The sequence below is a fragment of the Pelophylax lessonae genome (assembly GCF_965119305.1).
Source record: "Pelophylax lessonae genome assembly, chromosome: 1".
Classification (NCBI taxonomy): Eukaryota; Metazoa; Chordata; class Amphibia; order Anura; family Ranidae; genus Pelophylax; species Pelophylax lessonae.
In genome coordinates this window covers 61,585,368-61,597,730 of record NC_138768.1, presented here as the reverse complement: position 1 = coordinate 61,597,730, position 12,363 = coordinate 61,585,368, and the positions used below count along the sequence as shown (strand labels likewise).

The following is a 12,363-nucleotide window of genomic DNA, read 5'->3' as shown; positions in this document are numbered from 1 at the left end:
TCAGCCAACTAGTCTGCGTCCTTGTCCATAACCTTTCCCTCGTCTCCTCTGCCCAGTCTCAGTATAACATGGCTCAATGTTCCATCTTGTCTCTCCCCCCCCACCTTCCTTTTCTGCCACACTCCTAAGAACAAATGTGTCTGATCCCAAGGATGTTCTTAAAAGAGAAATTCGCAGAATTAGGCAGTTAAACATTACGGCACAACAGGGGATGCAGCTAAGCCACGTTATTTACACCATCTTTCAGCAAATCTTACAAGCTGACATTTTGCGAGGTCCGCAGGGTTCTATGTGTAAATAATGCAGTCCTCCCCACTGCCCGCCGTATTACAATATGGTTATAAAAGACGCGTGGCTCTCTTCCAACTTCCGTTGGTGGGAATGGTGACCAGGGGCTCGGTGCACTTCCTCAAGCGGTAGATCAGCTGGATGGTGAATTGCTGTTGTTTAATATTGCATTAGAAAAGTATTGTCAGTGCTAACTAATGACACTTGCTTCTTCCTTCTGCCCTTCAGAAGCTGTCATGCAGCGTGCAGGCGAGTGTGCATAGCCATCCGCCCCGGAGGTGGCTGCATGTATGTTACCCGCTTCTTTATCTTTGCTTTGTCTTATTTGCTGATTATTGCATGTTTCATGTGGACCTGTCACTTACAAAACGCTGCAGTGGAAGAGGAGCGAGAATAGGGAAAGTCTGAAAACACACTAAAGTTACCTGTTATTCGATTCACATTTTCATCAGTTAAACGCAACATTTCCAAATCTCAATTTGATCTGTTAACGCTAAACTCCAGGCAGATATAAAGTTCTGTATTTATTAATACATCTGTTATAATAAATGCAGTGTAAGTATCTGAATTAGAAGCTGCAGCCCCTAAACCGCAAAGCTCGGACTGGGAAAGGGAAAGTAACCTATCAGTTGTGGCTAAAGTGGAATTTCACCGTAAGAATTCTCTCACACGCATGGACTTTGGCAGCGGATCCGCTGATCACCACTGAGCAGATGGATGACAGGCCCGTATCTGCTCAGCTTATGCAGAGGGGACACAGACAGAGGCCACTTTCCTCTATGGGTGGTCGGATGTGAACAGACCACCTGTCCGTTTACATCTGACTGTCATCCGGTCCGCCAGACTGGTGGGGAACGTATCCTCCATCTGTCTGTTTTCTGTGGATAGAGTCAAATGTCGGCGGGTGTAAATGGAGACATGCTCTGCGTCCCACGCCCACCCTTTTTTGAAGCCTATTAGAGCCTCTGTCTCTAATCACATGCTTAAAAAAAAAAAGAAAAAAAACTAATTGGAATCCATGTGTCCAGCGCCCTACATGTAGATTAGGGGGCCAGACGCATGGATAGGGGGGGGCAGCGCCCCTGTGCCCCCAATGGACAGGCCGCCACTGTTGCAGTGTATGCTCCTCTACATCAGCTACATGGTGCTTCACGGCTGCTACGTGCAGCAGGGTGTGAAGGGGTGGCCAAGATATTTGAAGTTAGTTTTGTTTTTTCATGAAAAATTTAACTAACCCTTTAACCACTTGCCGACCGCCGCAAGTACATATACTGCGGCGGTCAGCCCCTCACAGGCAAAGTGACGTATGGGTACGTCACTAGCCTGTGAGGCTCTGGGGAGTGAGCGCGTGCCGCTGGAGGCACGCTCCCGCTCGGTCACGGACCCCCCCGTGCGTGTGCCCGGCGGACTCGATGTCCGCCGGGCACTCGCGATCGTCCGTTAGAGCGGGAGAAAGGCAGGCGGCTGATGTAAACAAGCCGCCAGTCATTCTCCCGTGTGTAAGAATAGTGATCATACGTTTCTACTATGTAGGACCGTTGATCACTGTTCCTACACCTCAAGCCACAGCCAACCACAGTTAGAATCACGCCCCTAGGGACACACACAACCCCTCCCGCTCAAAAAAAGTTAACCCCTTCACTGCCAGTGTCATTTTACAGTAACAGTGCATATGTATAGCACTGATTACTGTAGTAATGTCACCGGTAACCCCAAAAGTGTCAAAAATGTCAGTCAAGGGTCCGATCTGTCCGCCGCAATGTCGCAGTCCCGCAAAAAAAATCACAGATCGCCGCCATTACGCATTTAAAAAAAAACAACAAAAATGACAAAAATCTTTCTCTTAGTTAGTAAACGCAATAACTTTTGCGCAAACCAATCAAAACACGCTTTTTGCGATTTTTTTTTACCAAACATATGTAGCATAAAACAAATTGGCCTAAAATGTTAAAAAATTTTCATTTTTACATATTTTTTTGGGAATTTCATATAAAAAAATGTGAAAAATATTGTTATTTTTGCAAAATTGTCGCTCTTTTTTTGTTTATAGCGCATGATCAAAAAATCGCACAGGTGATCAAATACCACCAAAAGAAAGCTCTGTTTCTGGGGAAAAAAGGACGTCGAATTTGTTTAGGTGCAGCGTCGCACGACCGCGCAATTGTCCGTTAAAGTCACACAGTGAATCGCAAAATTGGCCCTGGTCAGGAAGGGGGTAAAATGTTCCGGGGCTTAAGTGGTTAAACCTTAAACCCTAAAACTTTAGGTGGAGCTATACTCACCTTCTCTTCAGCACTGTGATGTCCAGGAGTTTCCCGCCCCCTGCTGACATCTTTAGCCCAGCGACTTCTGGGTACTGATTTTCAGCCATTTTTATTGGCCAGACCAAGATGATGACACCCCCGTGCACGAGAGTTCATTTATCTTAAAATTGCTAAATTACACACTGTACACCAGTGTACAGGGCATACAGGCAGGTAAGAAACTTTAATGCAAAAAAGACATAGGTGTTGATTTACTAAAACTGGAGAGTGCAAAATCTGGTTCAGCTGTGCGTGGAAGCCAATCAGCTTCTAGATTCAGCTTGTTCAATTAACCACTTAAGCCCCGGAAGATTTTACCCCCTTCCTGACCAGGGGGTATTTTGCGATTCGGCACTGCGTGACTTTAACTGACAATTGCGCAGTCGTGCGACGCTGTACCAAAAAAAATTTGACGTCCTTTTTTTCCCAGAAACAGAGCTTTCTTTTGGTGGCATTTGATCACCTGTGCGATTTTTTGATCATGTGCTATAAACAAAAAGAGAGCGACAATTTTGCAAAAATAACAATATTTTTCACATCTGCGTTTTTTTTTTTTGCGGGACTGCGACATTTCGGCAGACAGATCGGACCCTTGACTGACTATTTTGACACTTTTGGGGGTACCAGTGACATTACTACAGTAATCAGTGCTATACATATGCACTGTTACAGTAAAAATGACACGGGCAGGGAAGGGGTTAACTTTATTGGAGAGGGAGGGGTTAAGTGTGTCCCTAGGGACATGCTTCTAACTGTGCAGGGATGTGGCTGTGTGTGTAACAGCAGAGATCAACGATCCTACATAGCAGGACCGTTAGATCAGTGCTTTTACACAGGGGAGAATGACAGGCGGCTTTGTTTACATTAGCCGCCTGCCTTTCTCCCTTCACAGCGGACGATCGCGAGTGACCGGCGGACATCGGGTCTGTCGGTCACGCGCACGGAGGTGTCTGTGAACGAGCCGAGGTGGGAGCGCGCCTCCGGCGGCGCACGCCCGCCCGCTATTGGCTCCCAGGCTAGTGACGTACCCATACGTCACTTTGCCTGGCCGAGGCTGACCGCCACAGTATATGTACTTGCGGCGGTCGGCAACCGGTTAAGCTTTGACAAAAAAACTGAAAGCTGATTGGTTTCTATGCATTGCTGCTCCAGATTTTGCACTCTCCAGTTTTAGTAAATCAACCCCATAGTATGCCATTTTGTGCATTAAAAGTCTTTTCCTGCCTGCTTGCCATTTTTTTTTGTTAAAGTTCCACTTGATCATCTAAGCTTTAACCTTCGATATTGTTGTCTATCATGGTTTTGAGTTATCCAACAAGCTCATATAAGTTTGATGGTTCCACAAAACTTTTGGCCATATAGTGAAGATCAGGAAAAGTTTTTACTTGCTTTGGGACATGGACTTGCGTTATTAATGCAAGAGGGTGAGGAGGATAAACTTTTCTGGACACTTGGGATCTGGCCAGTGGTAGCATGATCATGGTAGGTCTTGAGACAGGGAGTGCTGAACCTGCAGTGGTAACATGGACAACATTTCTATCTGTCTTCATCTGAAAGTAGTCTGCACTGTGGCATTCGACTTTCACCTAAGAACATTCACACCTGATAAAAGGAAAAATAAAAAACATCCATTGGGGTCCTTTCACACGGTCAGCTACGTTTTTTGTTCCGCTCAGTGACTTTTTTTTTGCGGATGAAAAACGGACATAATGTATGTCTATGGGATTGCGGAGGTTAGCGGATGACCATCCGCTGACTTCCGTTTGTGCGTCCGTTCCGTTTTTTTTAAAATAGGGTTCTCAAAAAACGGAACTGAACGGAATGGACGAAAAACGGATGGTCATCCGCTAATGTCCGCAATCCCATAGACATACATTATGTCAGTTTTTATCCGCAAACGGATGGGAGGAAAAACGGACATATGGACCGCCCGTGTGAAAGGAGCCTTCCCGACTTTCCTAATCTGCAGCAAGTGACAGCTCCACATTGATCTAATAAGGCCTCATGCACACTGGATGCACACAGCGGCTGTTTTTGGCATCAGACGTTTTTTTTCTGCAGCCAATAAACGCCCCAGCATGTTATCCTATGTGTCCATGCACACATAGGCTGTTATCAGCAGTTTTTGGCAGGGGCGGTTTCTGGCTGTAAAAAAAAAACAAAAAACTAGTGGGTTTTTAGTGGCGTTTTTCAGCTGTAAAAACGCTCTAATGTCAATAAACGCAGATAAACACCAAAAAAGCCGAAAAAAAGCTGCTAACTGGCGTTTTTTGATGTTTTTTATTCCATTGCTTTTTTTTAAGTCTGGGTTCTGCTTTGAGGTGTCGTTGATTGAACATAGACTGGGTTTACACTGGTGTGGTCACTGCATGTGATTTGCACCAAAAATGCACCGCATTCCTGTGCGCATCACATGTGATGTCTGTGCGATGCGATTTGAGACATATATTTTGTATGGCTCAAATTGCATCACATTTAAACCAAAATGTTGTAGGACCCTTTTTTTCTCCACACCTAATTGCATTGCGTGGGTGTGAACACCCATGCAATGCGATTCTGGCAAGCGCACTGGATTTTTCAATCTATTTCGGGGTATCGTTCATGGAACCTAAAGCCCTGTTGACATTGTGCTGATTTGGCATGCGATTTGTCATGTTGAATCGCATGTCAAATCGGAGACTATTGCTGCCAACGGCACCAGTTCACACTGAGGGCAGGTTTGAAATCATTCAGCTGAACGCGCACGATTTCAAAATCGCATTTCAGTGCGACTTCGGGGGAGGGGGTTTGACAGACATCTGTACGGGTTCATGCACACATGTCTATTGAAGTCGCCAAAAGCAGTGCAGGAACGACTTTTGGGAATCAGTGCGGTGCCAAAAAGTCAGGGTTGCACCAATTCGGACAGTGACGTTGCCGGCAATAGGCTCTGATTTGGCATGCGATTTGACATGTCAAATCGCATGTCAAATCTGCCCAATGTGAACAGGGGCCTAATGTTCCATGAACTACACCCCGAAACAGATTGCAAAATGCAGTGAGCTTGACAGAATCGCATCACATGGGTATTCACACCTATGCAATGTGATTTTGATATGGGGAAAAAAGGGTCCACATTTGCACCAAAATGTTGTTGGACCTTTTTTTCACTGCACCTAAGGCCCCTTTCACACAGGCAGACCGTTCAGATCCGCCTGTCCGTTTTTTTTGGCGGATCTGAACGGTCCCGCCATGCATCTCTATGGGGGATCGGATGTCAGCTGAGACATGTCCGCTGACATCCGATCCAATCCGTCAAATCTGGACGGATGGAAACCCTATTTTCCATCCGTCCAGCGGATCCGATCGCATGGGATCGGATGAGAACGGACCGACGGTCCGTTCCGATCCGATTTCCCCCATAGAGATGCATGGGGAACTGACAGCTGTGTCTCCGCATACAGCGCGGAGACACAGCTGTCATCCTCCTGCTCAGTGGGGGATCAGCGGCTCGATCCCCCGCTGAGAAAAACGGAATCCGTCCGACGGACGGAGTGTGTGAAAGAAGCCTAAATCTTAATGCATGAGTGTGAACACCCATGCAATGCAATTCTGGCAAGCATTGCATTGTGGGAAAGTCAGAGTTACCAAAATAGCAGAGAGGTGATTTTTAGCTAAAAACGTCAAAAAACGATACTGCAAAAAAAAAAAAAACGCTGAAAAGCGCTGAGAAACGCCAATGCAAAAAAGCTAAAAATTGCTGAAAAACTCACTGCAAAGCTACTGGCGTTTTTTATATAACGTCCAGTGAGCATGAGGCCTAATTCTTCATGTTTAAATGTTTCTGTGCATGTTCCTGTGTATATGTTATGTGTTATTTTAGAATGCAAATACTAATAATAGAGAGAAATTCTTTTTTTTTTTCCAATAATGAAACATTATCATTGTGTCATTTCTGTCTATGAGGAACTGAAAGTTTATCTGTTACACTTTGCTGTTTCCTATAAGTACCCAGGGGGCTGGGAAAATTCTCCTGTAATGTTTCTGTCATATCAGTCTTTTTTTTTTTTCTTTTGACTTAGCTCAGGCATGTAGTGGACACTAAGAAAGGTTCATTACCAAGTTCTTAGATTTCCTTTTGAAGAAATTTTGAGCTGCTTTCTAAAGTAAAGCCTCGTACTCACGCAACGATTATCGGCCGACCGATCGGCCGTCTTTTGTCCAGTGTTGTTGTGTTGGTTGAAATGTGCTCTAGACTGCACCCGAATTTTCTCAGCCAACAAAAACCAACTTCAGAAGCGATGTCATGTTCTAGTTTACTTTCCGTGTGTTTTTTCTTCTCTGAGCATGCCCAGTCTTGCTCATCAGATTTTTCCCTGTCGAAATCTGTACTGACTGACGGAAAATCGGCCGTTCTGTTGACGGCCAACAAAAATTTTATAGCCTGCACACCAGATTTTTTTCGGCCGAAAAGTCTGAGTCGGTTGTCGGAAGCATCATACTAACAAGCTGAAAATCGGCCGATCGGACATTGGCCGAAAATTCACGGCCAACAATCGTTGCGTGTGTACGAGGCTTAAGTTGTACAAAATCCTATTTTAAAGCAGTCTCTCTCAACCTTTTTACCCCAAAGAAACCCGAAAAATTATTTTTGCCATAACCCCAGCTAAAAAATGATTAACAATAATAAGCTGATAAAAACTGTATTTAAAAATAGTAAAGAATGTGGCATACCTAGAGTATTTCATACCTAAGGTGAATTATTTTTTAACCACTTTACCACCGGAGGATTTTGCTGTCTTCCGTCCAGGCCACTTTTTGCGATTCGGCGCTGTGCGACTTCAACTGACAATTGCGCGGTCGTGCGACGCCGTACCCAAACCAAATTTACGTCCTTTTTTTCCCACAAACAGAGCTTTCTTTTGGTGGTATTTGATCACCTGTGCGATTTTTACTTTTTGCGCTATAAACAAAAAAAGAGCGTTTATTTTGAAAAAATAACAATATTTTTAACATTTTTTTATATGAAATTCCCCCCAAAAAAGATGTAAAAACCAATTTTTTTAAAAATTTTTGGCCAATTTGTTTTCTGCTACCTATGTTTGGTAAAAAAAATCGCAATAAGCATATTTTGATTGGTTTGCGCAAAAGTTATTGCGTTTACTAACAAAGGGAAAGATTTCTGTAATTTTTGGTGTTTTTTTTTAACGCGTAATGGCGGCGATCTGCGATTTTTTTTGCGGGACTGCGACATTGCGGCGGACAGATCGGACCCTTGACTGACATTTTTGACACTTTTGGGGGTACCAGTGACATTACTGCAGTAATCAGTGCTATATATATGCACTGTTACTGTAAAAATGACACTGGCAGGGAAGGGGTTAATTTTATTGGAGAGGGAGGGGTTAATGTATGCCTGGTGCTTACTGACGTGTAGGGGGGGAGGTGACTGAGTGACACAGGGACAGATCGGATGTCCAGCTATGCTGAACAGTCCGATCTGTCACTCCCTGTCACTATGGAGATCCGCCCGCTGTGTTTACACACAGCGGGCGGATCTCCAGACTCGATCCCCGACGATCGGGTAAGAGCAGCGGCGATCGCCGCTGCTCCTCCCCTGGCCCGACTCCCGCTGTGAATGAAAACAGCGGGAGCGAGGCTCCGGCGGCGCGCAAGCGCCGCCCAGAAGGGGGAGTGTCTGACGACGTAGTACTACGTCGTCAGACGATAACGAGCCACTCTGCCGCAGTAATATTACTGTGAGCAGTCGTAAAGTGGTTAAACAACCATGGCCTACAGTGGATATAAAAAGTCTACACCCTGTCCTCTCTTCGGAAGGACATGTGCTGGGGTTGGAGCGATGCAGGGAGGATTAGTTTGGCCCCTGCGCAGGGATAACGTGTAGATTCGTGAAGCATTCCATATCAAAAAAAAAAAGTCAACACCCCATTAAAATGTCAGGTTTCTGTGATGTAAAAAAATTGGACAAAGGCAAATGATTTCAGAACTTTTTCCACCTTTAATGTGACCTATAAACTGTACGAATCTTTTTTGGGAGGTAAAAAAAAAAAAACAAAATAATGTGGTTGCATAATACACACCCTCCTATAACTGGGGATGTAGCTGTGTACAGAATTAAGCAATCACATTTAGGCCCCTTTCACACATACGGTCCGTTCAGTTCATCAGTTCAGTCACGTCAAAATGTATCAGTTTTCCATCTGTTTTTCATCCATTTTTCATCCGTTTTTTATCCGTTTTCCGTCAGTTTTTCATCCATTTTTCATCTGTTTTTCATCCATTTTTCATCCGTTTTTCATCCATTTTTTCATCCGTTTTTTCATCCGTTTTTTCATCCGTTTTTTCATCCGTTTTTTCATCCATTTTTCTTCCGTTTTTCATCCATTTTTCATCCGTTTTTCATCCATTTTTCATCCGTTTTTCATCCGTTTTTTTCATTCCATTTTTCATCCGTTTTTTTCATCCATTTTTCATCCGTTTTTCATCCATTTTTTCATCCATTTTTCATCCATTTTTCATCCGTTTTTTTTACATCCACTACCAATGCAAAAACGGATGAAAAACGGACCGTTTGTCCGTTTAAATCCATTTTTCGTCCGATCCGTTTTTTTTTGACGGATGAAAAATAGGGCAATCATCCATTCCAAAAAACGGACATTGACGGAAGCGGGTGAAATCAGATGTTAACATGATCATTCGTTGTCATCCGTTTTTACATAGAGATGCATTGATGGCCGTTTTTCATCCGTCAACGGATGGATGAAAAACGGACAAACGGACCGTATGTGTGAAAGGACCTTAATCTCATGTTAAATAGGAGTCAGTACACACCTGCCATCTTTTAAAGTGCCTCTGATTAACCCCCAAATAAAGTTCAGCTGTTCTCGTAGGTCTTTCCTGACATTTTATTAGTCACATCCTACAGCAAAAGCCATGGTCCGCAGAAAGGATCAGAGGTATGTCATTGTTAAAAGGTATCAGTCAGGGGAAGGGTACAAAAGAATTTCCAAGGCATTAGATATACCATGGAACACAGTGAAGGCAGTCATCATCAAGTGGAGAAAATATGGCATAACAGTGACATTACCAAGAACTGGATGGCCCTCCAAAATTTATGAAAAGATGAGAAGAAAACTGGTCAGGGAGGCTGCCAAGAGGCCTACAGCAACATTAAAGGAGCTGCAGGAATATGTGGCAAGTACTGGCTGTGTGGTACATGTGACAACAATCTCCCATATTTGTCATATATCTGGGCTATGGGATAGAGTGGCAAGACAGAAGCCTTTTCTTACAAAGAAAAACATCCAAGCCTGGCTAAATTTTTCAAAAACACATCTGAAGTCTCCCAAAAGCATGTGGGAAAATGTGTTATGGTCTGATGAAACCAAGGTTGAACTTTTTGGCCATAATTTCAAGAGAGATGTTTGGTCCTCAGTGAAGCATGGTGGTGGCAGCGTCATGCTTTTGGGCTGTTTTCCTTCAGCTGGAACAGGGACCTTAGTCAAGGTAGAAGGAATTATGAACAGTTTTAAATACCAGTCAATATTGGCACTAAACCTTCAGGCTTCTGCTAGAAAGCTGAACATGAAGAGGAACTTCATCTTTCAGCATGACAACGACCCAAAGCATACATCCAAATCAACAAAGAAATGGCTTCACCAGAAGAAGATTTAAGTTTTGTTTTGGAATGGCCCAGCCAGAGCTCAGACCTGAATCCAATTGAAAATCTGTGGGGTGATCTGAAGAGGGCTGTGCACAGGAGATGCCCTCACAATTTAACAGATTTGGAGTGTTTTTGCAACGAGTGGGCACATATTGCCAAGTCAAGATGTGCCATGCTGATAGACTCATACCCAAAAAGACTGGGTGCTGTAATAAAATCAAAAGATGCTTCAACAAAGTATTAGTTTAAGGGTGTGTACACTTATGCAACCATATTTTTTGATTTTTTTTTTTTTTCATTCCCTCCACCTAAAATATTTCAGTTTGTTGTTCAACTGAATTTTACAGTTTATGCGTCACATTAAAGGTGGAAAAAGTTCAGAAATGATTTATCTATGTCTCATTATTTTACAGCACAGAAACCCAACAGTTTAACAGGGGTGTGTAGATTGTTTATATCCAGTGTATATGATAAAATGATTTGCAGTAAAATTTACAAAATTAAAATGAAAAATATTAATGGTTAGAAAAGAAAGGTTAGAAAAGTTAGAAAAGTTAAGGGGCTATTTACGTTGTGGTCAGGAGTGGCCTTACATGGGCGGTAATTTAAAAGTGACCTTCCAATTAAGGTCAGTTACAGAGGTGCCCCCTTACATCTTCCATCTGTGAGAGGAAGAACCCCTTAAACTGGAATTCAGTTGAAAGAATGGCCCATTTGATTGGTGGTCACTGGGAATAAAGCTACCCAGATAAAAAGATATCTAGTGTCATACCGCAGATGGTAGGTCATTCAGCTACCAACCTCTGATGGAGGTTCTATGGAGCTCTGGTTGAGAATGTCTGTTTTAAAGGATCACTACATGCAAGGTCAGCTTACTATATAGCCCACGCCTTTAGATTAAAAAAATACCAGGTTAAAAAAAAAAAAAAATTAAGAAATAAAAGTTAAAAATACTTGCTTGAACGGTATCATTCTTATTACCAATACCCCAGTCCATAAAATGGAGGCTTCTGCTGTGTAGAGCTTAAAGTGACACACGTTAAAGAAAACTTGTCATGAGACAAATCCATAGGCCTTTATAAGGGAGAGGTGGGAACGCCAACAATGGCTGGGAATTCTGGGAGCGATGACATCACTCATAGGCTCCCATATCCCAGGCGTTGTTGGTGCTCCCTCCTCTCCCCTGCAGCCACCACCCAGTAAGGGCTGGTTTGCACTAGAACGGGGTGCGGGAAACACTCTGTTGTTTGAGACCTGCATTTGGGGCTTAGTTAAAGTGTTAATAAAGTCAGATTTAATTTTTAATTTAAATAACTAACATGTTATACTTACCTGCTCTGTGAAGTGGTTTTGCACAGAGCAGCCCCGATCCTCCTCTTCCCAGGTTCCTGGCAGTGATCTTGGCACCCTCCTCTTCTTTGTGCCGTTTGCTATGGGGACAAACGGTGCATGCTCACTCCCAACCTGTGTATATATGGAGCCATGCTCCATAGACTTACACAATGGGACTTTGGCCCGCCCCCCACTTCCCGTTCACTGCATTTGATTGACAGCAAGAGCCAATGACTCCTGCTGCTGCTCGAATTCTGTGTGATCTCTTCTCCCCTCTCGTCCCCTTCACACAGGGCAGGGGGGGCACAGGGAACCTGAAATTTTTTTTTTTATCCTAATGCAAGTAATTCATTAAGGTGAAAAACGTTTTTAGGTTTAGTATCACTTTAAATTAACGTTGACACCCACTGCAGACTGCAATTGCCGTGCATGTTAAACATGGTGTGGCAAACACATGGTAATTGCAGTCTGCAGTGGGTGTCAATGTTAATGTGGTTTTGTTACCCCCCAAAAACAAATGATGCTCCTGTCCCTTTAATGTGCAATCTGTAGCATAGTGCTTTCGTTTTTTTCAATTACCCCTTTGTATCTCCTACAATACCTGTCCAGTTCTGGACCAGAAGGGCTTGCCCCCTTAATGACCAGGCCTTTTTTTGCAATTTGGCACTGCGTTATTTTAACTAACAATTGCGCGGTCGTGCAACGCTGTACTGAAATAAAATTGATGTCCTTTTTTTTATTTTTTTGCGCTATAAACAAAAAAAGAGCGAAAATTCT

The 12,363-nt window shown here is 43.5% G+C and overlaps 1 protein-coding gene across 14 annotated transcripts in view; it reads left to right on the top strand.

Moving 5' to 3' along the window:
• The window catches only part of TCF4 (transcription factor 4), a 646,703-nt gene that overhangs the window by 183,721 nt on the left and 450,619 nt on the right, over positions 1-12,363 (top strand). For 12 of the 14 annotated variants that reach the window (XM_082244114.1, XM_082244117.1, XM_082244112.1 and 9 more), the window contains one exon: positions 517-576. The exons of the other annotated variants lie outside the window; for them this stretch is intronic. In XM_082244114.1, the coding sequence (XP_082100240.1) occupies positions 517-576 (60 nt within the window). The remainder of the gene's footprint in view (positions 1-516; positions 577-12,363) is intronic. 14 annotated transcript variants of the gene reach the window in all.